Here is a 24,313-nt window from a genome sequence, read left to right on the forward strand (position 1 = left end):
AGCAGAGTGGCAGGAGGTCTACAACACCCTCTAGCGTACACTGATCGAGGCCCATGTGCTCACCTCCCCCACCTTGCCCTTTTTCCTGAACACAAATGCGAGCAATGTGGGCATGGGTGGGGTGCTGGCCAAGGTGGAGCCAGAAGAGGAGAGAGTAGTGGCGTACTTCAGCAAGACATTCAACAAACACACACTGCTACTGTGTCATATGGCAAGAGCTCCTCGCTGTCGTGGAGTCCATCAAACACTTCAAGTACTACCTGTGTGGCTTGCCCTTCACTGTAAGGAGTTATCACTCCACTCTCCAGTGGCTCATATTTTTTAAAGAGCCAGAGGGGCAGGTCGCATGCTGGTTGGAGGAGGTCCAGCTGTACGAAGTCACAGTTGTACATCGGGCCACTCTAACGCCGGCCATGTACTGTACACGGGAGCTGAGAGAGGCCCATGAGAGAGAGCTGTGTGCGGAGGAGGGGGTCGGTGCCTCAGTATGCCAGGTGAGCGTGCCTGTCTGCTGTGAGCTGCAGGCTGTCAAATTGGCTAAATGGAGGCAGCAGCAGGACACAGATCTGCAGCCAGTGCTAGAGTGGGTGGAGGTGCGGCTGGCTGATGGCATGCTACAGTGAGCATGGAAGGAGCCAGCTACAGGAGAGGATAGGTGGCAGGTGGTGGTCCCCAAAGCACTGTGGGAGGCTGTGCTCTAGGGCATGCATGGAGGAGTAGGGATTGGACAGTTGGGGAGTGGATGTAGTCGGGCCGTACCCCACCACAGACCGTGGAAACCGCTGGGTGTTTCTCGACCATGGACTATTTCACAAAATGGCCTGAAACCTACACTCCAGGAAGCAGAGACCATCGTCGATGCCCTCACAGCCATATGTTCAGCAGGTTTGTCGCTGAGTCCATTCACAGCGACAGTCCCGTGTGTTCGTCACCATGTGTGAGTGGCTGGATAGGCACAAAAGCCGCACCACTCCGCCTCACCCTTAGAGTGATGGCCTCGTCGAGCACTTCAACAAAACTCTAGCACAGCAACTGGCCATCATCTTTGATGAGAAAGAAAGAAACGTAGTTGCCCCAAGCTGGAGAGTCACTGGGTGGGACGGTGCATGGTCCTGGATAGGATGGGAGAAGATGGTGTACTGGGTACAGCTGCCTCCCAGAGGGAGAAATGTGGCAGGTAATCCCCATACAGAGGGGCCTCTTCGCCCCAATCCCCTCCCTCTGGAAATTATATTCTGCCCACAGTTAGAGCTCCAGAAGTCCCGCTCCTCCTATACCCCCTATGTCACTGAGTGGTTCCCCAGAGCCACAGGCTGTGTCCCCGGTGTATACTGAACAAAAATATAAATGCAACAAAGATTTTACTGAGTTACAGAAAATCAGTCAATTAAAGTAATTAAATTAGGACCTGATCTATGGGTTTTACATGACTGGGAATACTGATATGGATCATTTGGTCACAGATGCCTTCAAAGAAAATAGGGGGGTGGATCAGAAAACCAGTCAGTATCTTGTGTGAGCACCATTTGCCTCATGCAGCGCAACACATTTCATTCACATAGAGTTGATCAGGCTGTTGTCCCACCCCTCTTCAATGGCTGCGCGAAGCTATTGGATATTGGCGAGAACTGGAACACACTGTCATACACATCGATTCAGATCATCCCACACATGCTCAATGGGTGACATGTCTGGTGAGTATGGAGGCCATGGAAGAACTGGGACATTTTCAGCTTCCAGGAATTGTGCACAGAACCTTGCAACATGGGGCTGTGCATTATTATGCTGAAACAGGAGGTGATAAATGGCACTACAACGGGCCTCAGGATCTCATCACGGTATCTCTATGCATTCAAATTGCCATCGATAAAATGCAATTGTGTTCGTTGTCCGTAGCTTATGCCGCCAATACCATAACCCCACCACCACCATGGGCACTCTGTTATCAACGTTAACATCAGCAAACCACTTGCCCGCAAGACGACGTCTGTGGTTGTGAGGCCGGGTGGATGCGGCTTATGGTAGAGAAATTAACATTCAATTCTCTGGCAACAGCTCTGGTGGACATTCTTGCAGTCAGCACGCCAATTGCACTCTCCTTCAAAACTTGAGATATCTGTGACATTGTGTTGTGTGACACATTTTAGAGTGGCCTATTATTGTCTTCAGTACAAGGTACATCTGTGTAATGATCATGCTGTTTAATCAGCTTCTTGATATGCCACAGCTGTCAAGTGAATGGATTATCTTAGAAATGCTCACTAACAGGGATGTAAACAAATTTGTGCACCACGTTTGATAGAAATAAGCTTTTCGTTCGTATGGAAAATGTCTGGGATCTTTTATTTCTGCTCATGAAACATGGAACCAACACTTTACATGATCCGTTTATATTGTTGTTCAGTGGAGATGGAAAACACATCCTAAGAAAGGGGGAAGGAGAGGAGATGAGTAGAGGAATCCACTTCAGACTATTGAGCTGCGCCCCTAGGCTCTGGCAAGCTGGCCTACCATGTGACCCAATTAGCTAATTAATTACCTCAATCACAGCACCACCCCTATATAAAAGTGCCAGAGAACATACTACTTATCAACTGTTGTTTTTGGGTTATTTTTTTTGTGTCTAGGAAACTGTCAGTACGTGGTAGTTGATGTTGTGTTAACTAGCAGGTGTAGTTTACTAGCTGTTACTGGCTAGGGTTAGACACTTCAACGGAGCAATGGCTTTTGGGTGTTGGTTGGGGTAAGTTTGGTGGTGGGCTTAAATGTTTTGAATAAGTGTTGATGCTGGCACACTTTATTGACCCGTGCTAACATTTTTCTTACAGAGTATTTGTACTCCTCTCTGTATGGCCTTGTGTAAGATGTTCTGACCTTCCAAGAGGTAAGAAACTTAAATTGGGTCAGATGAGCCTTTTATACAAGCTATAGAACACTGGTATGAATTGTTGGTCAGAATCTTTTAGTTTCCACCTTTCAGATTCTCACCTTGTGTGTCTATATAGGGGCCATTGAGACTGCATGCCGGGATCGATACCTGTTGGTAACAACCCAACTCTCATTTGCTGGGAATGAACCTCGCTTTGAAGCGGTTGGTAAGTAGACTTTTAACCTTAATTCTGATGCAAAATGGGCCTGAAACCAGGTTTGGTCAGCTCGTGAACTTGGCATCTTAACATGTCTTGGCCAGGGTTTGGTAGCTGGTGCTGACAGGAAGTCTCTCCCTGCAGTATATTTCAGTCTCTCACTGTGCCTGTTGGACCACTTAAGAATAAACTGATTTTTATTTAGTATTGGACTTGAGCATATTCAAATCATTTGATTTGACCCAGTTCTTTACCCCTATCTAGATGCTGATGGTGTTCACCCCATCACTGAGCAGTATGGGTCAGAGTGTGGCTACATGTTCAGTATCCTCCCTCTGCCTGGCCATGCTGAACTCAGAGCCTCCTACTTCTCCTGCCACACTGACAACCAGGTTCATATATTTTCTGTGCATTGGGGTCTTTTCAAAGCCACAACCCATGGGCACACTGGTTAAATCAACATTTCAATTACATTGAACCAATGTGGAGTAGCCATTGAGTTTATCTGTGCCCATGGGAAGGGCTTTAAAATTATATTTTCTAGTTAAATTACTACCAGCATCTCAGTTGAAGGTCTTGTTTTTGTGTCTTAGGACGATGAGGTGTTCACTTTTAGCTTTAACTTAATCACGATTGATGCGACTGGAGTGGAAGCCACCTACTCTGTGAATTCAACCTGCTCCCTCCCTCTACCCTGGTCCCCCAGAGAAGTCAGCTGTGAGGAGAACTATATGGAGGTACTGATATACAGTCTAGATCCATGCATCAGGGCTCGTGGAGGTGGCATTGTGTATTTTATAGGAGAGTGTTATGTTACCCTGTAGGTGTCAATGAGGAGTGACGTTTCTTGTCTGTCTGGTACAACGGATGCCTGGACTGCTACCCTTGCTAAAGTAAGCTAAAGGCTATTTGGCAAATTGTCAATTCGATCTCCACCAGTTTGTCCCCAATACCACCATGCATGCCCTGTCTCTTGTTCCCCATCAGGCCCACAGCTCTGCCACATCTACCTGGCAGGTGATGTTCCAGCAGGAGGGGCAGCAGCTGATTCCCATGTCACTCTCAGAGGCTCGGGAGCTGGGCTACGTGTTCCATCTCACCCAGGGAGACTGGTGTTCCGCTCACCCTACACACCACTGTCTGTCATGGGGTCTGTCTCCATGGTGAGGATTTAAATGTCCTGTTCAATGGCATCCTTTATCTTGGTTGTCTTCAGGCTTGCTTAATTTGACATTAACGACCTAGACTGGTGGCTGTATTTCAAGAGGGTCTTACATTGCGTAATGTTTATAACCAGGGTTATGCAGGATGGGAAGGAAGCCACTTATTTAGACTACTGAAATGCCCCCTTTGTACTGTTGGCAAGTACACTTCATCCTTTATTCAATTCCAGATCAATGGTTCAGTGGTGGAGGTGGTCCATCCCATACTGTTCTCCAGGCAGAGATGGGTGGTTATGATGGTGGACTGGATTGTTGCGTGCAGCACTAGTAAGTTCCAGTGCAATATCAGGTTCCACATTATCATGGTTCAGACCTGAAGGGACTGGATTGTCTTAAGCAATAGTGATGGCACAGTTAAGCAAATAATACTTTCACCTATGAGGTTATTTCAGATCAGTGAGATGTTTTGATCACTCAGTTGCAGAGGAAGAATTGCTCACAGGGTCTTAACACTTGTAATCTCTTTCCAGATGAAGGGATGTATGATGGGGCAGGGCTGGTCTGGCAGACCCCCACTCTGCTGTCCCCGCTGGTCTCTGGCCTCTCTGGGTTGGAGAGCAGCAAGATCTCAATGGGGGTGGATGGTCAGCTCCTGGATGAGCCCATCACAGCAGAGCGAGGCTACAGCCTGGACATCAGTGACACCACTGTCCAGATCAGCATCCCCTTCAACGCTGCCGGAGGATACAGAAAAGTCAGTAGCATACTAGGCCGGCATCTGACCTTTTACATGCAGATGCTTACCTTGTATTCTGATGTAGAGAAGCTGCAAATGTCTTCAGTCACTCATGTCCTCTGTACACCTTGAATATTCTACTTTGTACCATATAACCTCATGGCAGATGCTTCATAACGGTTTCAACTCTTCCAGAGCTTCGTGATGGCCAACATGTACCATGAGTTCTATGTGGTCCATCTCTACTATGAACAAATCTTTCTTGATGACTGTGGTGTGGAGACCAGACTCCGCCTCCACAGGCCCATGAACACACCCCTTCTGATCCAGCACCTCTCCATCATTAACCGTAAGTTCTACTAGCCAATCCGAAGTGGATCTTCAGCTCCGTGGTCATGATTGCTCATGACCCTGTTGTCCTTCTCCCACCACAGAAACAGTCCTTGAGGATCGTGTGTTTACTGTTTACCTGGGGAACCTCCACTACGATGTTGACCTGGTGGCTGTGAAGCTCAATGGTCACAACTTCACCATACTAGAGGCGAATAAAAGTGGCCTCGTCATAACCACGGTCCCCCAGCCCAATAGTAACCTTCATGCCTACATTCTCAGGGTGCCATTTGAGAATGCTGCTGTTCACAAGCTGGTAAAGAGATACTTATTTTAACACTCTAATGAACTACTGTGGTTTTCTCAGTATTTCCTCATGGCTTCTAGATAAGGGATTTTATGTTTAAAGTAATACGAGATTCTGAATGACATTAAGAGTAATGACTGAAGTATTTCACCCTAAGTTACAGAAGCTTAGATGTGTTTAGACATAATCCTAGAATATTGTGAGACAGTGGGAACTTGGTGTTTGTGTGACAAAGAGGAACTGACAATACATGCTTTTGTACTGAGACCAAGGACAGGAGTTTCCCCCCCCCAGGGAGGAACGAATGCACTTGTTGGAGTTATATAGAAGGCTGTGCGCATTATGTTTCTTAGCACCTTCTCGTGAATGAAGGACTTCCTTTTGCATAAGCTGAGTCTTCTATTTATTAAACCCAGGGTCTTAGAAACCTCTGGAATTGGTCAAAGCTTGATTGTGGTTATAATCATTGGGATAGAAAATTCTCATGACACTTCGCATTGGAGGATATCCAAGGTTCCTCCCCTGAACTTTCTTCAATGGGTTTTGGGGACCTCAGATTCACCCCCAAAATGTGGATGTAAGATTTGTTTCTAATTGAGTTCATATCCATAGTACTCTCCAGAGGGGCTTCTTCAGTTCTCGTTGGCCATCAACTACACGTTGGTAATCCTGCCTCAAGAGGAGCCTTACTACTACCTGGCCTCAGTCGTGGCTCAGTTCAATGATGTCTGTAAGTTGACTTGAAGTTAATTAAGAGACCTGGGCTGGAAGTGATAATTCTCAAGGTGGGCTTCCGAGCCTTCTGGTTCTGACCTCTGCCTAATGTGGACGCAGCCCAGCGCTCTACCGCTGTTCACCCCTGATGTCATTTTTGCACTATTGACTAAACTATTGGGCCGATCTTCTCTTCGTCAGTTCCTCCGGTCTTCAAAGGCGTTTGCAATGAAAAAAGCATCAGGTTCCAGATGTCCCATAAGCCATTTGACTACCTGTGGGAGGTGGGTGTTGGCCCCTACATTCTGACCACAAATCTGGCAGCCAAGCGGGGCTACATCATGCAGAATGACAGCAAGAGTCTGACCCTGGAAGTGCCCCTCTTCTCTGTTGGCTACACTTATAAGGTGAGATGTTTATTGGTCAAGAGCAAATGACAAGACAATTAAAGCGCAAGTAAGAGTAGGAGTTAAATTATTTCAAATGTACCTGCTCTTTTTCCCCCAGGACATCAATTTGAAGCAGTTCTACGGCTCATTTGAAATTCACTCAAGACTTCCTAAGACCTTGGAGGTCAAGAGTTCCTTGGCCAAAGCTTGTCTCTTCCAGACTACTGAGGTCATAGGTAACTACCAGTGCCTCATCTTTGCCTGCAACTTAATTTATTGCCTGACTGTTTTGTGTTGATCATTCACTTTGTTCTAGCCCAGCTCTAACACAACTTTCTCTAGTGTGTTCCACTGAAGGGGTGGTGACAGTGGTTACTGATGTGACTCTGGCTGGAGCTGAACCCAACGGAACCTTTCTCCTGGACTCCACCTGCAGACCTCAAGAGACAGATGGCACTAGGGTTCTCTTTAGCTTTGGACTCCACACCTGTGGTACCAGGGTCCAGGTATAACTGTCCAACCCATACAATTTGAATCATTCAAGAGACTGGCCCTACCAGTGAATACTTCAAATAAGTTTGTCAGCATCTAACCTGGTAACCCAGAACTCATCTTGCTTAATTTGTTCAGCTGCATGACTTAGGTCTTAGAATTTGCCCGATCCTGATGCGTCCAAATAAACGCTGGAACTACTGCTGTTATCAATGCATCCCGTCATTGGTTCAGGCGCAGAATCGGTCCACGAGATCAGCAAGCCTCCATCTCAAACCGTCAGCATGCAAGCTGAATATTTAAATTAATATTCAAACTTTGACTTACAGGTGTCTCCTGAGGCCTGTCAAGGGAACAACCATTTAGTTTATAGACATGGTTTGATAATTTTCATAGAATTTTGTTCAGGCTTGTGAATTCCTCTTGTCATCTAGGTTGACCATCAGCATGTTACATACGAAAATGATATCAACGTTGAGCACAAGAGCCAATCTGTGAACGCACCAGTCAAAACCAGGGATACTGCCTCTGTGTACGTGACTTCACTGATAATCTACTACCTCATAGGTTGAATTAAAAATATTTACGTCAGTCATTATTTCTCACTACAGGCACTTGTGGCTTTAATGTTCAGCTCTCTTTTTAGGATTACAGTTCGGTGTGTCTATCCACTGAGTGACCTATACAAGCTGTTTGCATATTGGCGGTTTGATGCAGACTCTCCAGGAGTTGGCACCATCTTGACTAGAGTTCCTGTAACAAGTGAGTGTTCGGTATTTGTGCAGCTAAAGAGGGTGGTAACTGCTACAGCTTTTTACACCTGACTCTCTGTCCAATCATAGCATTTCAGCCCACCTTTCCACCCACCACCAGAAGACCGTTGACCTCCACAACTACTTCCAGCACAGGCCTTAGTCCTGGGAGGGAAATGCCTGGCATCAACCCTAGGGCTAAATACGTCAAAGTCTTCAGCTGGCAAATGAACCAACCTAAAGGAACCACTTAGGCCCAGACCCCAGTCACTCTCCATACAATGGTATGAGATGGAGAGATCTGTTCTACATGTCATATTCCTTAATAAAATTCATTTAGAACATCTCCACAGGAACAAATGAAACCACTGACTGAATCGGCGTGATTGTGGTGTTTTTTAATATAAATAAGTCTGGTTCTTAATAAATATGTTCTTACAAGCTGTACCTTGTCCTGATTGTTATGGGATGTGGCTGCATCCAGTTTGGGATTTATATCACAAGTGAGGACTTAGTTTGGTAACTAGGTTGGCAACTAGGTTGGCTAGGTGAAAGCGTTGCACACAAAGCATTTATGTCACTTAAGACGCATGTTGGCCTTTAAGGGGTGATCAGCAATTCTAATTGTGGCCACCCTGCCACTTTTGGTCAACTGCTGCAGGATGGGGCCTGAATCTAAGCACACGGATCCATAAACTGCATTTTGGCAGCAAGGTCAAATCAAATGTTATTTGTCACATGGTTAGCAGATGTTAATGCGAGTGTAGCAATGCTTGTGCTTCCAGTTCCGACAATGCAGTAATCTAACAATTCCAAAACTACTGTCCTATACACACACGTGTAAGGGGATAAAGAATATGTACATAAAGATATATGAGTGATGGTGCAGAGCAGCATAGGCAAGATACAGTAGATGGTATCGAGTACAGTATATACATCAGTATGTAAACAAAGTGGCTAGTGATACAAGTATTACATAAAGATGCAGTAGATATAGAGTACAGTATATGTATACAAATGAGATGAATAATGTAGGGTATGTAAACATATTAGGTAGCATTGTTTAAAGTGGCTAGTGATTTTACATCCTTTCCCATTCAAAGTGGCTGGAATTGAGTCAGTGTGTTGGCAGCAGCCACTCAATGCTAGTGGTTGCTGTTTAATAGTCTGATGGCCTTGAGCGAGAAGCTGTTTTTCAGTCTCTCGGTCCCAGCTTTGATGCACCTGTACTGACCTCGCCTTCTGGATGATAGCGGGGTGAACAGGCAGTGGCTCGGGTGGTTGTCCTTGATTATTCTGCCCTTGAGTTGCGTTCCCATGCAATACTCGACAGAGCTAACAAAGTCTTCCATAAAACTCCCAAGGCGTGACTTTTCTTGAATATATTGAAAACGTTTGTTGTGAAACTGCAAAATAAAGAAAAGAATATACTTTAGTATTCAATTCACACCGACATACTGTAGCTGTACGTTAAACATTTGAAGTTGCATACATACAAAGCACGCGCTAAGGTACCATGCATCTGGCATGATGCCAAACCACATAGCTGATTGTTAACCATATGGTAATTGGCTCCTTTTCATTACTCTAATGTATAACCATCTATGTAGAATAACAAAGCATATTACACTAGAAACTAACAACTACAGTAATGTATATTTTACAATTCGTTTGCATGACGCATGAGCAAAGTAATACAGCTAACGACATACATTAAAGGCATTGCAATTTGTGAGTAAATGACACCAACATTGATATGTAAGCAATTCTGTCAATAACAAGATTATCATCATTAGCTAAATGCTTGAATCGAACTTACAAACAAATATTTTTCCAAGGCTGAAGCGTGACAAGAAATAACGACATTGAAAGACCTGCACCGTAGCATTGTTTGTAGCTGCTTCTATGCGTGCAAAACAAATTCTGTACTTCTGTTTGCGTCGTCTTTCTAAGTACCAGAAAGCGCCACAAGGGGGCAAATAACACCATTGAACACAATGAAAATCCAATTTAACCATTGTAATAAAATAATCTGTTACCTTCTAACAGGATGGCAGCACACTCCCCGCCTGGTATAATGAAATTGTACCACTATGAAATAAAACATATCAAGAAACAAATAACGTCCTTTCTATTTTTATCTTTTGTCTCTAGGATGCTTCAGAAAGAAGAACAACAATCTCTGAGATTGGTCTCAGAAACACCTTAGCAGCTCCTTGCTTGACAATTTTTAGTTCTACTTTCCTAACCTTTTTGTCAGTACTGGGAAAGGTTTTTACCACAAGCCCGACTGGCCAGTAATTTCTGTGTGCCTGACTGTCTTTCAATAAGACAACATCTCCCACTTTTACATTTGGCTTTTCTGCTGTCCATTTTCTGCGTCTCTGCAGCTTTGTCAGGTACTCCTGTCTCCACCTTTTCCAAAAGCTGTCAGCGAGACACTGGACTTGCTTCCACTGTTTTCCATGAAGGTCGTTCATGCTGAAGTATCCAGAAGGGGCTGAGGTAGCGCTGGTCTTTTGTGTAAGTAACATTGAGGGTGTGAGAATGGTAGGCATGTCAGGGTCGGTTGATACTGACACTAAGGGTCTCGCATTGATTATTGCCATAACTTCAGACATAAGAGTGCTCAAGACCTCATGTGTGAGACGAGTGGAGCCCTTCTGAAACGGCATAGCATCAAGAATACGTCTGGCAACCCCAATGAGTCTCTCCCAAGAACCACCCATATGAGACGAGTGTGGAGGATTAAATATCCAAGTACATCCCTTATCTGAGAGGTATTTAGTCAGTTCTGAGTCATTTGTGTCGATACCCAGTTCCCTGCAGGCACCTATAAAGTTTGTACCTCGATCAGACCGTAGCACTTTTGCTGGACCACGGATAGCGAAAAAACGCCTCAGCGCGTTGATGAAGCTGGATGTGGACATGGATTCGATAAGCTCGATATGGACTGCTCGAGTAGACATACATGTAAAGAGCACCGCCCAGCGCTTGGAGTCTGCACTACCACCTCTAGTGCGACGAGTTATGACATTCCATGGTCCAAACACATCAAGTCCAACGCTGGTGAATGGTGGTTCAGATGTGAGTCTGTCTGCAGGCAAGTCAGCCATTTTTTGGTCAACTAACCTCCCTCTAACCTTGCGGCAGGTGACACACTTGTGAATGATACCAGAGACCAGACGTTTGCTCCCAATAATCCAGAAGCCTGCTGCTCGAATAGCTCCATCTGAAAAATGACGGCCTTGGTGAGCCACTTGCTCGTGATAATGTCTTACCAGCAGAGTGGTGACATGATGTGTCCGTGGGAGGATGAGAGGATGTTTTTCGTCTTGTAACATGTCGGCGGAGGATAAGTGGCCTCCCACCCTCAGCAACCCATCCTCATCAATCACTGGGTTCAGCTTTTTCAGTGTACTTTGCTTTGGGAACTCTTTTCCCTTTTCAATGCATTTGAATTCCTCTCTGAAGGCTTCATGTTGCACACAGTGAATGATTGCTGTTTTGGCTTGTGACAACTCACTTGTACCGCATGGTTTATTACAGTCATGCCAGCCTCTGCAGCTGGTGTTGCCTGCACCTTCATGGAAGGATCTTGCAACATGAATGAGTCGTGCTGTGGCTCGATTGAGAGCTTTCCAGCTTGAGAACCTCTCAAAGCGATGAGAGCCGAGTTGAGCTCCAGAAACTTTAGAGGCAAAGACAGTGACGTCTGGTCGAATCTCTGCATCTGTGTGAGGCTCTACAAGGTCAAAATTTATATTCTCAGGCTTACTCGAGTTCGTTTGGGTCAGGAACGGTGGACCTGAGAACCAACTAGTGTGTTTTAAGAGCGCAGCAAGTATGGGCCTGGTTGCATGGTCTGCTGGATTGCTGTCAGTGTTCACAGTTGTGATTGGATCTCTCGAGTGCACTGTAGACGGAGAGATGTGTTTCTGAGCTACGCTCTTGTAGTTCTCTTTTACCTGGATGATGTCAGGGCAAGGGCTCAGATAGGATGTGCGACCATTTTGAAGTATGTTTGTCCTGAACACGTTAACATTGGCTGGTCAGTGAGCCGTTCCCAGACAGACCTCACCCACAATGACCCACCCGAGGTCGAGTCGCTGTGCATAAGGAGAGTCGTGGGGCCCATTGATTTGCTCTCGTACCTTGTGTACCCTTAAGATGTCTCGTCCTAAGAGCAGGAGGATGGGAGCGTCTGGGTCCACAGCTGGAATTCTGTCCATAACTGGTTGCAGATGGGGATGATGATACGCAATGTCGGGGAGGGAATCTCCATCCTATCGTCTGGCATCATATCACACTCTATCAGAGTAGGGAGAGTGAGCTGCAAGTGTCCATCTATAGACTCCACCATGAAGTTGACGGCTCTCCTGCCTGAAGTCTGTTACCCCAGAACACGTCTTCATGGTGTATGGAGCAGAGCTGTCATTGATGTTGAAGAGATTGAAAAACTCTGTCGTGGCCAGAGATTTGTTGCTCTGTTCATCAAGCACTACATACATTTTGACAGCTTTCTCTCTTTTCCCAGCTGGATAAGCTTTGACTAGGCATATTTTTGAACATGATCTTGGATTGACTGCCTCACCACAGATCTCTTTACACTTTGAGGTGACAGATAGAAGAGCATCGTCACCTTGCTCCCCGCCATGCTCTGTCTCTGCTGTAGCGGTGTCTGTATTTGTAGGGGCTGGGCCTGGATGCAGAGCAGCAAGATGCTTGTCGCTGTCGCACTCAGAGCACTTGATTGAAACCTTACAGTCTTTAGCTCTGTGCTGAGTTGACCCACAACATCGGAAACAAATGCCATTGTCTTTGAGATATGATTTGCGCTCATCTAGAGTTTTGTATCTAAATCCACAGCACTTTTTAAGAGGATGAGGCTTGTTATGTATTGGGCAGTGACGGTCAGTGTTTTCAACCTTTGTCTTACTGGGTTTGGTTTGGTGGTCTGAGGCCTCAGATGACACATCTGTCTTGTATACAGTCACAGGTGTCTTGCTGCTGTACCTGGCAGGTTTCTCACTTTTCATGGACACCTGGTTAGTTGAGGTGTAGAGGGTGAAGCTGGGGTCATTTCTAATTTTCGCCTGGTTCCTGATGAATCTCGAGAAGAACGAGAATGGTGGGAATGCTACCCGATAGTCCTCCTTATATTTGGATCCCTGTGCTATCCATTTTTCTTGTAAACTGAATGGAAGTTTCTCTACAATAGGGTTTACCCCCCGAGATGTGTCCAGATAAGCGAGGCCTGGAAGGTACCCTTCTAATTTATCACACTCCAGTTTGAGAAGAATGTCACCTAGTTCTCTTAGTTTGTGATTGTCTTTGTTAGCCAGTTTTGGAAAATCATCAATTTTCTTCAACAGTGCATTCTCGATCACTTCGGGTGAACCATAGCACTCTTCTAGTCGTTGCCAGACCATGTTAAGCCCTGCTGTTGCGTTGAAAATATGGACAGATCTAATTCTGTTTGCTTCCTCAGACGACTCTGCCCCAAGCCACTTGGTAATTAGATCTAACTCTTCCCTGGCGGATAAATTCAAGTCTCTGGTCGCATTGAGAAAGGATGCTTTCCATGCTCAATCATTTTCAGGGCGATCATCAAACTTCAGGAGTCCGGAACTCACCATCTCACGTCGTAGGAGGTACTTGATGAGGTCTGGTGCCACTTGTGACTCAGGGAAGTTTTGTGTGTGTGACTGGAAGTGGGCTTGCTTTCCATTTCCACCATGCTGCTGTTCATTTCTTTTGAACGGAGAGTTCAAAAGAAAGCTCTTGTTTCTCCACTTCAAATGGAAGTTCAGCAAAGTAGGGCCTAGCATGTTGTTGCACATACTCACATGTACGTTGGACTGGACTTAAGGGCTGTGTCCCTGTGTCTAGTTCTTTGCGAAGCTCTCTGCGTTGTTATTAGTCCCATCAGAACGTGGCATAGGTCTAGATTGCACTACGACAGTTGGCACAAGTCATATCCTGGTAGAAGTGATTCAGCCAATTAAAATCTTTAAAGTTGGCGGTGGTCCAGCTTGTTCATTGATGGAAGTGTCATTAACAGGCTATTTCAGTGTTGGTTGATTTGATAATCAGGGATCACATTTGACTGGTCAAATTGCTCCAGACAACTAGCCTTCAGCTAGACACCAATGGTAGGCCTATAGTTTACTTTTGGTTGGAAGCATTTGATTATGCAATGGCATAGGCCTATATTTTTGGATTTGTGTACACAACTATTCTCACAGCGAGACAAATGTGACCGTAGGCATTTTCAGAGATCCAGGAATCGTAAGTTATATTTCTTAATTACAAAACAATGTAATGAAAGGTGTTTTGTCGCGTGATCGGTGAAAATGCCACGCATTCAACTCATGACTAATGGACAGCTCATGAACTTGGGTGTCGACGTTTGCTTGAACCTGTATATTTAATGTCGGCTACCTGTTTTGCATGTGTTTGTGTAAAATTGCCTCTGCTGAGAGGGTAGGCAGTTTACCCACTGTTTCAGACAAATACATTGTGGGTATAGGGACTGAAAATGAACAAAAGTATAAATAACATTTAAGTGTTTGTCCCATGTTTCATGAGCTGAAATAAAAGATCCCTGAAATGTTCCATACACAACTTATTTCTCACGTTTTGTGCACAAATGTATTTTACCAGTTAGTGAGCATTTTAACTTTGCTGAGAATCCATCCACCTGACAGGTGTGGCATGTCAAGAAGTTGATTAAACCGCTGGGGATAAAAGGCCACTAAATGGTGTAGTTTTGTCAACACAATGCCACAGATGTCTCAAGTTATGAGGGAGTGTGCAATTTGCATGATTGCAGGAACGTCCACCAGAGCTGTTGCCAGACAATTACATGTTCATGTCTCTACCATAAGCCGCGTTCAACGTCGTTTTACAGAATTTGGCAGTTCGTCCAACCGGCCTCACAACCGCAGACCACGTCACCACGCCAGCCCGTGACCTCCGGCTTCTTCATCTGCGGGATCATCTGAGACCAGCTACCCGGACAGCTGATGAAACTGTGGGTTTAGACAACTGAAGAATTTCTGCACAAACTGTCAGATACAATCTCAGGGAAGATCATCTGTATGTTTGTAGTCCTCACCAGGGTCTTGACCTGGCTGCAGTTTGGCATTGTAACCAACTTCAGTGGGCAAATGCTCACTTTCAATGGCCACTGGCATGCTGGAGATGTGTGCTTTACAAGGATTAATCCAGGTTTCAAATGAACCGGGCAGATGGTAGACATCTTGTGGGTGAGCGGTTTGCTGATGTCAACATGAGTGGCCGTGGGGTTATGGTATGGGCAGGCATAAACTACGGACAATGAACACAATTGTATTATATCAATGGTAATTTGAATGTGCAGAGATACTGTGACGAGCTCCCGAGGCCCATTATCGTGCCATTCATCAGCCGCCATCCCCCCGTGTTTCAGCATGGTAATGCACGGCCCAATGTCGCAAGGATCTGTAGTCAATTCATGGAAGCTGAAAATGTCCCATTTCTTCCTTGGCCTGCATACTCACCAGTCATGTCACCCATTGAGCGTGTTTGGGATGCTCTGGATCGACGTGTACGACAGCGTGTTTCAGTTCCCTCCAATATCCAGCAACTTCGCACAGCCATTGTAGAGGAGTGGGACAACATTCCACAGGCCACAATCAACAGCCAGATCAACTCTATGAGATGTGTCGCACCGCATGAGGCATATGGTGGTCACAGCAGAAACTGATGGGTTTGCTGATTCACGCTCCTACTTTTTTTAAAGGCATCTGTGAACAACAGATGCGTATCTGAATTCATGTGAAATCCATAGATTGGGGATTAATGAATTTATTTCAATGGACTGGATTCCTTATATGGGGCGGCAGGGTAGCCTAGTGGTTCGAGCGTTGGACTAGTAACTGAAAGGTTGCAAGTTCAAATCCCCTAGCTGACAAGGTACAAATCTGTCCTTCTGCCCCTGAACAGGCAGTTGTAACCCACTGTTCCCTAGTAGGCCCTCATTGAAAATAAGAATTTGTCTTAACTGACTTGCCTAGTTAAATAAAGGTAAAATAAAATGTTCAAAAAAAATATTAACGGTCACTCTGTAAAATCTTTGAAATTGTTGCATGTTGCATTTATATTTTGGTTCAGTATAGAACCATAGATCAGTACCTCTGTGATGTGCTCACAGCTAACTTCTCTGGAGACTTGGGCAGAGGAGACCAGGTGTTAGATATGTTGTAGCTTGTCTCCACTGTTGTTAGTCATGAACAAGTTGAAGTTAAAGGTGAACACCGTGTCCTCCTAAGAGGGTAGAAAAGCATTGAGCAACTTGCACCAAAGAAAATAAAAAACAATGGAGATTAAAATATATATTTAAAATAAAAAAATAGTTTGAGAAACAGACACCTCACAAGTCATCAACTGGCAGCTTCATTAAATAGTACCCGCAAAACACCAGTCTCAACAGTGAAGAGGCGACTCCGGGACGCTGGCCTTCTAAGCAGAGTTCTTCTGTCCAGTGTCTGTGTTATTTTGCCCATCTTAATCTCTTCTTTTAATTGGCCAGTATGAGATATGGCTTTTCCTTTGAAACTCTGCCAAGAAGGACAGCATCCCGGAGTGGGGTCAAATTGCCATAGATAAAATGCAATTGTGTTCATTGTCCGCAGCTTATGCCGCCCATACCATAACCCCACCGCCACCATGGGCACTCAGTTCACAACGTTGACATCAGCAAACCACTCGCCCACACAACGCCTTACTCATGATCTGTGGTTGTGAGGCCGGATGGATGCGGCTTATGGTAGAGAAATGAACATTCAATTCTCTGGCAACAGCTCTGGTGGACATTCTTGCAGTCAGCATGCCAATTGCACTCTCCTTCAAAACTTGAGATATCTGTGGCATTGCGGTGTGTGACAAAATTTAGAGTGGCCTTTTATTGTCCCCAGCACAAGGTGTACCTGTGTAATTATCATGCTGTTTAATCAGCTTCGTGATATACCACAGCTGTCAAGTGGATGGATTATCTTGGCAAAGGAGAAATGCTCACTAACAGGGATGTAAACAAATTTGTGCACAAAGTTTGATAGAAATAAGCTTTTCGTTCGTATGGAAAATGTCTGGGATCTTTTATTTCTGCTCATGAAACATGGAACCAACACTTTACATGATCCGTTTATATTGTTGTTCAGTGGAGATGGAAAACACATCCTAAGAAAGGGGGAAGGAGAGGAGATGAGTAGAGGAATCCACTTCAGACTATTTAGCTGCGCCCCTAGGCTCTGGCAAGATGACCAACCATGTGACCCAATTAGCTAATGAATTACCTCAATCACAGCACCACCCCCATATAAAAGTGCCAGAAAGAGAACATACTACTTATCAACTGTTGTTTTGTCTAGGATATTGTCAGTACGTGATAGTTGATGTTGTGTTAACTAGCAGGTGTAGTTTACTAGCTCTTCCTGCTTAGACACTTCTACTGCTCAGTGGCAATGGCTTTTGGGTTTTGTTTGGGGTAAGTTTGGTGGTGGGCTTAAATGTTTTGAATAAGTGTTTTGATGCTGGCAACCTTTATTGACCTGTGCTATTGTTTTTCTTAGAGTATTTGTACTCCTGTCTGTATGGCCTAGTGTAAACTGTTCTGACCTTCCAAGAGGTAAGAAACTTAAATTGGGTCAGATGAGCCTTTTATACAAGCTATAGAACACTGGTATGAATTGTTGGTCAGAATCATTTAGTGTCCACCCTTCAGATTCTCACCTTGTGTGTGTGTGTCTATATAGGGGCCATTGAGACTGCGTGCCGGGATCGATACATGTTGGTAACAACCCAACTCCAATTTGCTGGGAACAAACCTCGCTTTGAAGCGGTTGGTAAGTAGGCTTTTAATCTTAATTCTGATGCAAAATGGGCCTGAAACCAGGTTTGGCCAGCTCATGAACTTGGCAGCTTAACATGTCTTGGCCAGGGTTTGGTAGCTGGTGCTAACATGAAGTCTCTCCCTGCAGTATATTTCAGTCTCTCACTGTGCCTGTTGGACCTGTCGTGGAATTTTCCTCTATTTACCAAATCATGAGAGCAAACCACACACAAGTCAGAGTTAATTATTAAAGTCCATCTTTAATTATATGAGCTCTATCACAACCCTGTGACTCTCAGATCAATTCAGTGTCTATCAATGAATTCTCTTAGTCCCTTCTACATTGCAACTGAGATCCTTTAATAGCAAAACCACACACAGGATAAGTCAGCATAATTCAGCTTTGTCTCCTTTCTCTAACTCAGAACCATAAACCAATCCTCCATATCAACAGGCATATATCAAATCATCCTATCTTGACAAGATCAGAGACACACTGACTGGCACACAGACATTGTGGAGCCAAGAGATACACGCTTGACCTCTCTCCGGCCCAAGCAACTTAGTCTTGACATAGAACAGATACTGCAACCCCGCCACAGTATTATACAATAACAACATTCTGATCAGAAGTAACTTATGAATATAAAACATCTTACCAACTAATTCTGATTTATTCCCCAACAGACCACTTAAGAATAAACTGATTTTTATTTAGAATTGGACTTGAGCATATTCAAATCATTTGATTTGACCCAGTTCTTTACCCCTATCTAGATGCTGATGGCGTTCACCCCATCACTAAGCAGTATGGGTCAGAGTGTGGCTACATGTTCAGTATCCTCCCTCTGCCTGGCCATGTTGAACTCAGAGCCTCCTACTTCTCCTGCCACACTGACAACCAGGTTCATATATTTTCTGTGCATTGGGGACTTTTCAAAGCCACAACCCATGGGCACACTGGTTAAATCAACATTTCAATTACATTGAACCAATGTGGAGTAGCCATTGAGTTTATCTGTGCCCATGGGAAGGGCTTTAAAATTCTATTTTCTAGTTAAATTACTACCAGCTATCTCAGTTGAAGGTCTTGTTTTTGTATCTTAGGACGATGAGGTGTTCACTTTTAGCTTTAACTTGATCACAACTGCTGCAAGTGGAGTGGAAACCACCTACGCTGTGAATGCAACCTGCTTCCTCCCTCTACCCTGGTCCCCCAGGGAAGTCAGCTGTGAGGAGAACTATATGGAGGTACTGATGCATGGATCTAGACTGTATCCAGGGCTCGGAGATGGGCTTGTGTGTTTTTATAGGAGAGTGTTATGTTACCCTGTAGGTGTCAATGAGGAGTGACGTTTCCTGTCTGTCTGGTACAACAGATGCCTGGACTGCTGCCCTTGCTAAAGTAAGCTAAAGGCTATATGGCAAATTGTCAATTAGATGAGCTCCACCAGTTTGTCCCCAAAACCACCATGCATGCCCTGTCTCTTGTTCCCCATCAGGCCCACAGCTCTGCCACGTCTACCTGGCAGGTGATGTTCCAGCAGGAGGGGCAGCAGCTGATTCCCATGTCATTCTCAGAGGCTCGGGAGCTGGGCTACGTGTTCCACCTCACCCAGGGGAGACTGGTGTTCCGCTCACCCTACACGCCACGGTCTGTCATGGGGTCTGTCTCCATGGTGAGGATTTAAATGTCCCGTTCAATGGCTTCCTTTATCTTGGTTGTCTTCAGGCTTGCTTAATTTGACATTAACGACCTCGACTGGTGGCTGTATTCCGAGAGGGTCTTTCATTGCGTAATGTTTAAAACCAGGGTTATGCAGGATGGGAAGGAAGCCACTTATTTAGACTACTGAAATGCACGGTTGGCAAGTACACTTCATCCATTCTTCAATTCCAGATCAATGGTTCAGTGGTGGAGGTGGTCCATCCCATACTGTTCTCCAGGCAGAGATGGGTGGTTATGATGGTGGACTGGATTGTTGCGTGCAGCACTAGTAAGTTCCAGTGCAATATCAGGTTCCACATTATCATGGTTCAGACCTGAAGGGACTTGATTGTCTTAAGCAATAGTGATGGCACAGTTAAGCAAATAATACTTTCACCTATGAAGTTATTTCAGATCAGTGGGATGTTTTGATCATTCAGTTGCAGAGGAAGAATTGCTCACAGGGTCTTAACACTTGTAATCTCTTTCCAGATGAAGGGATGTATGATGGGGCGGGGCTGGTCTGGCAGACCCCCACTCTGCTGTCCCCGCTGGTCTCTGGCCTCTCTGGGTTGGAGAGCAGCAAGATCTCAATGGGGGTGGATGGTCAGCTCCTGGATGAGCCCATCACAGCAGAGCGAGGCTACAGCCTGGACATCAGTGACACCACTGTCCAGATCAGCATCCCTTTCAACGCTGCCGGAGGATACAGAAAAGTCAGTAGCTTACTAGGCCGGCATCTGACCATTCACATGGAGACTCTTACCTTTTATTCTGATCCAGAGAAGCTGCAATTGGCTTCAGTCACTCATGTCCTCTGTACACCTTGAATATTCTACTTTGTACCATATAACCTCATGGCAGATGCTTCATAACGGTTTCAACTCTTCCAGAGCTTTGTGAAGGACAACATGTATCATGAGTTCTATGTGGTCCGTCTCTACTATGAACAAATCTTTCTTGATGACTGTGGTGTGGAGACCAGACTCCGCCTCCACAGGCCCATGAACACACCCCTTCTGATCCAGCACCTCTCCATCATTAACCGTAAGTTCTACTAGCCTATCCGAAGTGGCTTTTCAGCTCCATGGTCATGATTGCTCATGACCCTGTTGTCCTTCTCCCACCACAGAAACAGTCCTTGAGGATCGTGTGTTTACTGTTTACCTGGGGAACCTGTACTACGATGTTGACCTGGTGGCTGTGAAGCTCAATGGTCACAACTTCACCATACTAGAGGCGACTAAAAGTGGCCTCATCATAACCACGGTCCCCCAGCCCAATAGTAACCTTCATGCCTACATTCTCAGGCTGCCATTTGAGGATGCTGCTGTTCACAAGCTGGTAAAGAGAAATTTTTGTGTTTACACTCTAATGAACTACTGTGGTCTCTCAGTATTTCCTCGTGACTTCTCATTGGAGGATATCCAAGGTTCCTCCCCTGAACTTTCTCCAATGGGTTATGGGGACCTGAGATTCACCCCTAGTTTGTGGATATAAGATTTTGTTTCTCAATGAGTGTTCATATCCATAGTACTCTCCAGAGGGGCTTCTTCAGTTCTCGATGGACATCAACTACACTTTGGTCATCCTGCCTCAAGAGGAGCCCTTCTACTACCTGGCCTCAGTCGTGGCTCAGTTCAATGATGTCTGTAAGTTGACTTGAACTTTAGTGAGAGACCTGGGATGGAGTGCTATTTCTCAAGATGGTCTTCCGAGCCTTCTGGTTCTGACCACTGCTTAATGTGGATGCAGCCCAGCGATCTACCATTGTTTACCCCTGATGTTATCTTGGCACTATTGACTAAACTATTGGCCCGATCTTCTCTTCGTCAGTTCCTCCGGTCTTCAAAGGCGTCTGCAATGAGAAAAGCATCAGTTTCCAGATGTCCCATAAGCCATTTGACTACCTGTGGGAGGTGGGCGTTGGCCCCTACATTCTGACCGCAAATCTGGCAGCCAAGCGGGGCTACATCATGCAGAATGACAGCAAGAGTCTGACCCTGGAAGTGCCCCTCTTCTCTGTTGGCTACACTTATAAGGTGAGATGCTCATTGGTCAAGCGCTTAAATTGGCTTGTCGTTGGCTCAAGTAGGAGTTATAATTATTTAAAATGTACCTGCTCTTTTTTTTCCCCAGGACATCAATTTGAAGCAGTTCTACGGCTCATTTGAAATTCACTCACGACTTCCTAAGACCTTGGAGGTCAAGAGTTCCTTGGCCAAAGCTTGTCTCTTCCAGACTACTGAGGTCATAGGTAACTACTAGTGCCTCATCTTTGCCTGCAACTTAATTTATTGCCTGACTGATTAGTGTTGATCATTCACTTTGTTCCAGCCCAGCTCTAACACAACTTTCTCTAGTGTGTTCCACTGAAGGGGTGGTGACAGTGGTTACTGATGTGACTCTGGCTGGAGCTGAACCCAACGGAACCTTTCTCCTGGACTCCACCTGCAGGCCTCAAGAGACAGATGGCACTAGGGTTCTCTTTAGCTTTGGACTCCACACCTGTGGTACCAGGGTCCAGGTATAACTGTCCAACCCATACAATTTGAATCATTCAAGTGACTGGCCCTACCAGTGAATACTTCAAATGAGTTTGTCAGCATCTAACCTGGTAACCCAGAACTCATCTTGCTTAATTTGTTCAGCTGCACGACTTAGGTCTTAGAATTTGCCCAATCCTGATGCGTCCAAATAAACGCTGGAACTACTGCTGTTATCAATGCATCCCGTCATTGGTTCAGGCGTAGAATCGGTCCATGAGATCAGCAAGCCTCCATCTCATACAGGCTGAATATTTAAATTAATTTTCACATTGACTGACAGGTGTCTATATTTCTCATGAGGCCTGTCAAGGGAACAACCATTTAGTTTATAGACATGGTTTGATAATTTTCATAGAATATTGTTCCGGCTTGTGAATTCCTCTTGTCATCTAGGTTGACCATCAGCATGTTACCTATGAAAATGAGATCAACGTTGAGCACAAGATCCGATCTGTGAATGCACCAGTCAAAACCAGCGATACTGCCTCTGTGTACGTGACTTCACGAATAATCTACTGCCTCATTTATTTTAACCAATATTCACGTCAGTCATTATCTCTCACTACAGGCACTTGTGGCTTTAATGTTCAGCTCTCTTTTTAGGATTACAGTTCGGTGTGTCTATCCACTGAGTGACCTATACAAGCTGTTTGCATATTGGCGGTTTGATGCAGACTCTCCAGGAGTTGGCACCATCTTGACTAGAGTTCCTGTAACAAGTAAGTGTTTGGTATTTGTGCAGCTAAAGAGGGTGGTAACTGCTACAGCTTTTTACACCTGACTCTCTGTCCAATCATAGCATTTCAGCCCACCTTTCCACCCACCACCAGAAGACCGTTGACCTCCACAACTACTTCCAGCACAGGCCTTAGTCCTGGGAGGGAAATGCCTGGCATCAACCCTAGGGCTAAATACGTCAAAGTCTTCAGCTGGCAAATGAACCAACCTAAAGGAACCACTTAGGCCCAGACCCCAGTCACTCTCCATACAATGGTATGAGATGGAGAGATCTGTTCTACATGTCATATTCCTTAATAAAATTCATTTAGATCCTCTCCACAGGAACAAATGAAACCACTGACTGAATCGGAGTGGTTGCGGTGTTTGAATATAATTAAGTCTGGTTCTTAATAAATATGTTCTTACAATCTGTACCTTGTCCTGGTTGTTATGGGATGTGGCTGCATCCAGTTTGGGGATTATATCACAAGTGAGGACTTTATTTGGGAAATAAGTTGGCTCGGTAAATGCTTTGTGCGACGCTTTCATGTCACTTAAGACGCATGTTGGCCTTTAAGGGGGGGCTCAGCAGTTCTAACCGTGGCCATTTTCAGTTAACTGTTGCAGGATGTGGCTTGACTCATTTAAGCACTCAGCTTTATAGACTGCTTTTTGGTAGCAAGGCGTGACCATGAGATCAAAAATAATTAACCATGTTGAGGCTAGTGTTACTAGATATTGCGTCAAGCAAGCTCGAGGCAAGTTGTATTCCAAAATTAATGGCTCAACTACAGATTCCCCTTTATCGTTCCTAACTTAAAGCCTCTGTAGGCAAGCTTTTTGTAGTACTTCACTTAATGGCGCATGGCCGGCATAGCTGAGCACATGCTATAGAAACAGTCTTCTGTGACTGCAAAGGGTTTTGCTAGATTTAAGTTGACTTGTCATGAGGATGTCTGACTACTTGGTTATGCCTAGAATGTAAGGCTCAAACACTGTCAAGTTATACACATTTTACCTGGATGCTTTAATGCTGTTAACAGGTACCCCAATTCTGACCTTACACAACACACTGCAACAGCCAGTGTCAAGTTGCATGTTATTGAACTGCTAAATTGTAACTGGTCCCATCAGAACGTGGCATAGGTCTAGATTGCACTACAACAGGTGGCACAAGTCATATCCTGGTAGTGATTCAGCCAATTAAAATCTTTAAAGTTGGCGGTGGTCCAGCTTGTTCATTGATGGAAGTGTCATTAACAGGCTACTTGAGTGTCGGCGTAGTTGATTTGATAATCAGAATCACATTTGACTAGTCAAATTGCTCCAGACAACTAGCCTTGAGCTAGATGCCAATGAGCATCCAACATTGGTAGGCCTATAGTTGGCTTTTGGTTAGAAGCATTTGATTATGCAATGGCATAGGCTTCATTATTTCTTGATTTGTGTGCACAACTATTCTCAAAGCGAGACCAATGTGAACGTAGGCATTT

The 24,313-nt window shown here is 45.0% G+C and overlaps 2 protein-coding genes and 1 long non-coding RNA gene across 3 annotated transcripts; all 3 read left to right on the top strand.

Annotated features, from left to right (window-relative positions):
- The first annotated feature begins 2,631 nt into the window (after window positions 1-2,631).
- Window positions 2,632-3,432, top strand: LOC135539047 (uncharacterized). The gene is made up of 3 exons (XR_010455540.1): window positions 2,632-2,884; window positions 3,006-3,095; window positions 3,351-3,432. It is a non-coding gene; the product is annotated as an uncharacterized LOC135539047 (long non-coding RNA).
- Window positions 3,433-4,201: 769 nt separating this feature from the next.
- LOC135539039 (uncharacterized) lies at window positions 4,202-8,380 on the top strand. The gene is made up of 12 exons (XM_064964923.1): window positions 4,202-4,249; window positions 4,480-4,576; window positions 4,780-5,003; window positions 5,181-5,334; window positions 5,420-5,631; window positions 6,235-6,352; window positions 6,538-6,743; window positions 6,844-6,961; window positions 7,068-7,231; window positions 7,652-7,711; window positions 7,829-7,979; window positions 8,060-8,380. Exons 1-12 carry the CDS (start codon window positions 4,232-4,234, stop codon window positions 8,221-8,223), a joined length of 1,686 nt encoding a protein of 561 aa, XP_064820995.1. The 5' UTR covers window positions 4,202-4,231; the 3' UTR covers window positions 8,224-8,380.
- A 4,825-nt stretch (window positions 8,381-13,205) lies between these two features.
- On the top strand, window positions 13,206-22,972 carry LOC135539040 (uncharacterized). Its single transcript, XM_064964924.1, has 15 exons — window positions 13,206-13,233; window positions 18,621-18,748; window positions 18,951-19,094; window positions 19,346-19,522; window positions 19,744-19,840; window positions 20,044-20,267; window positions 20,445-20,598; window positions 20,684-20,895; window positions 21,086-21,203; window positions 21,388-21,593; window positions 21,691-21,808; window positions 21,915-22,078; window positions 22,494-22,553; window positions 22,669-22,819; window positions 22,908-22,972. Exons 1-15 carry the CDS (start codon window positions 13,206-13,208, stop codon window positions 22,970-22,972), a joined length of 2,046 nt encoding a protein of 681 aa, XP_064820996.1.
- The last annotated feature ends 1,341 nt before the right edge of the window (window positions 22,973-24,313 follow it).

Source organism: Oncorhynchus masou, unplaced genomic scaffold (genome assembly GCF_036934945.1).
Source record: "Oncorhynchus masou masou isolate Uvic2021 unplaced genomic scaffold, UVic_Omas_1.1 unplaced_scaffold_1709, whole genome shotgun sequence".
Taxonomy (NCBI): Eukaryota; Metazoa; Chordata; class Actinopteri; order Salmoniformes; family Salmonidae; genus Oncorhynchus; species Oncorhynchus masou.

What these genes read in the sequence shown, in the direction of transcription:
- LOC135539039 (XM_064964923.1), top strand. An exon ending in CCAGACTACTGAGGTCATAG is followed by an intron (nt 6,962 to 7,067) that starts GTAACTACCAGT and finishes AACTTTCTCTAG; the next exon opens with TGTGTTCCACTGAAGGGGTG. An exon ending in CCTGTGGTACCAGGGTCCAG is followed by an intron (nt 7,232 to 7,651) that starts GTATAACTGTCC and finishes CTTGTCATCTAG; the next exon opens with GTTGACCATCAGCATGTTAC.
- LOC135539040 (XM_064964924.1), top strand. Translation starts at nt 13,206, where the DNA reads ATGTGTCCAGATAAGCGAGGCCTGGAAG. An exon ending in CCTGCCACACTGACAACCAG is followed by an intron (nt 18,749 to 18,950) that starts GTTCATATATTT and finishes TTTGTATCTTAG; the next exon opens with GACGATGAGGTGTTCACTTT. An exon ending in CTGTTGGCTACACTTATAAG is followed by an intron (nt 21,594 to 21,690) that starts GTGAGATGCTCA and finishes TTTTTTCCCCAG; the next exon opens with GACATCAATTTGAAGCAGTT.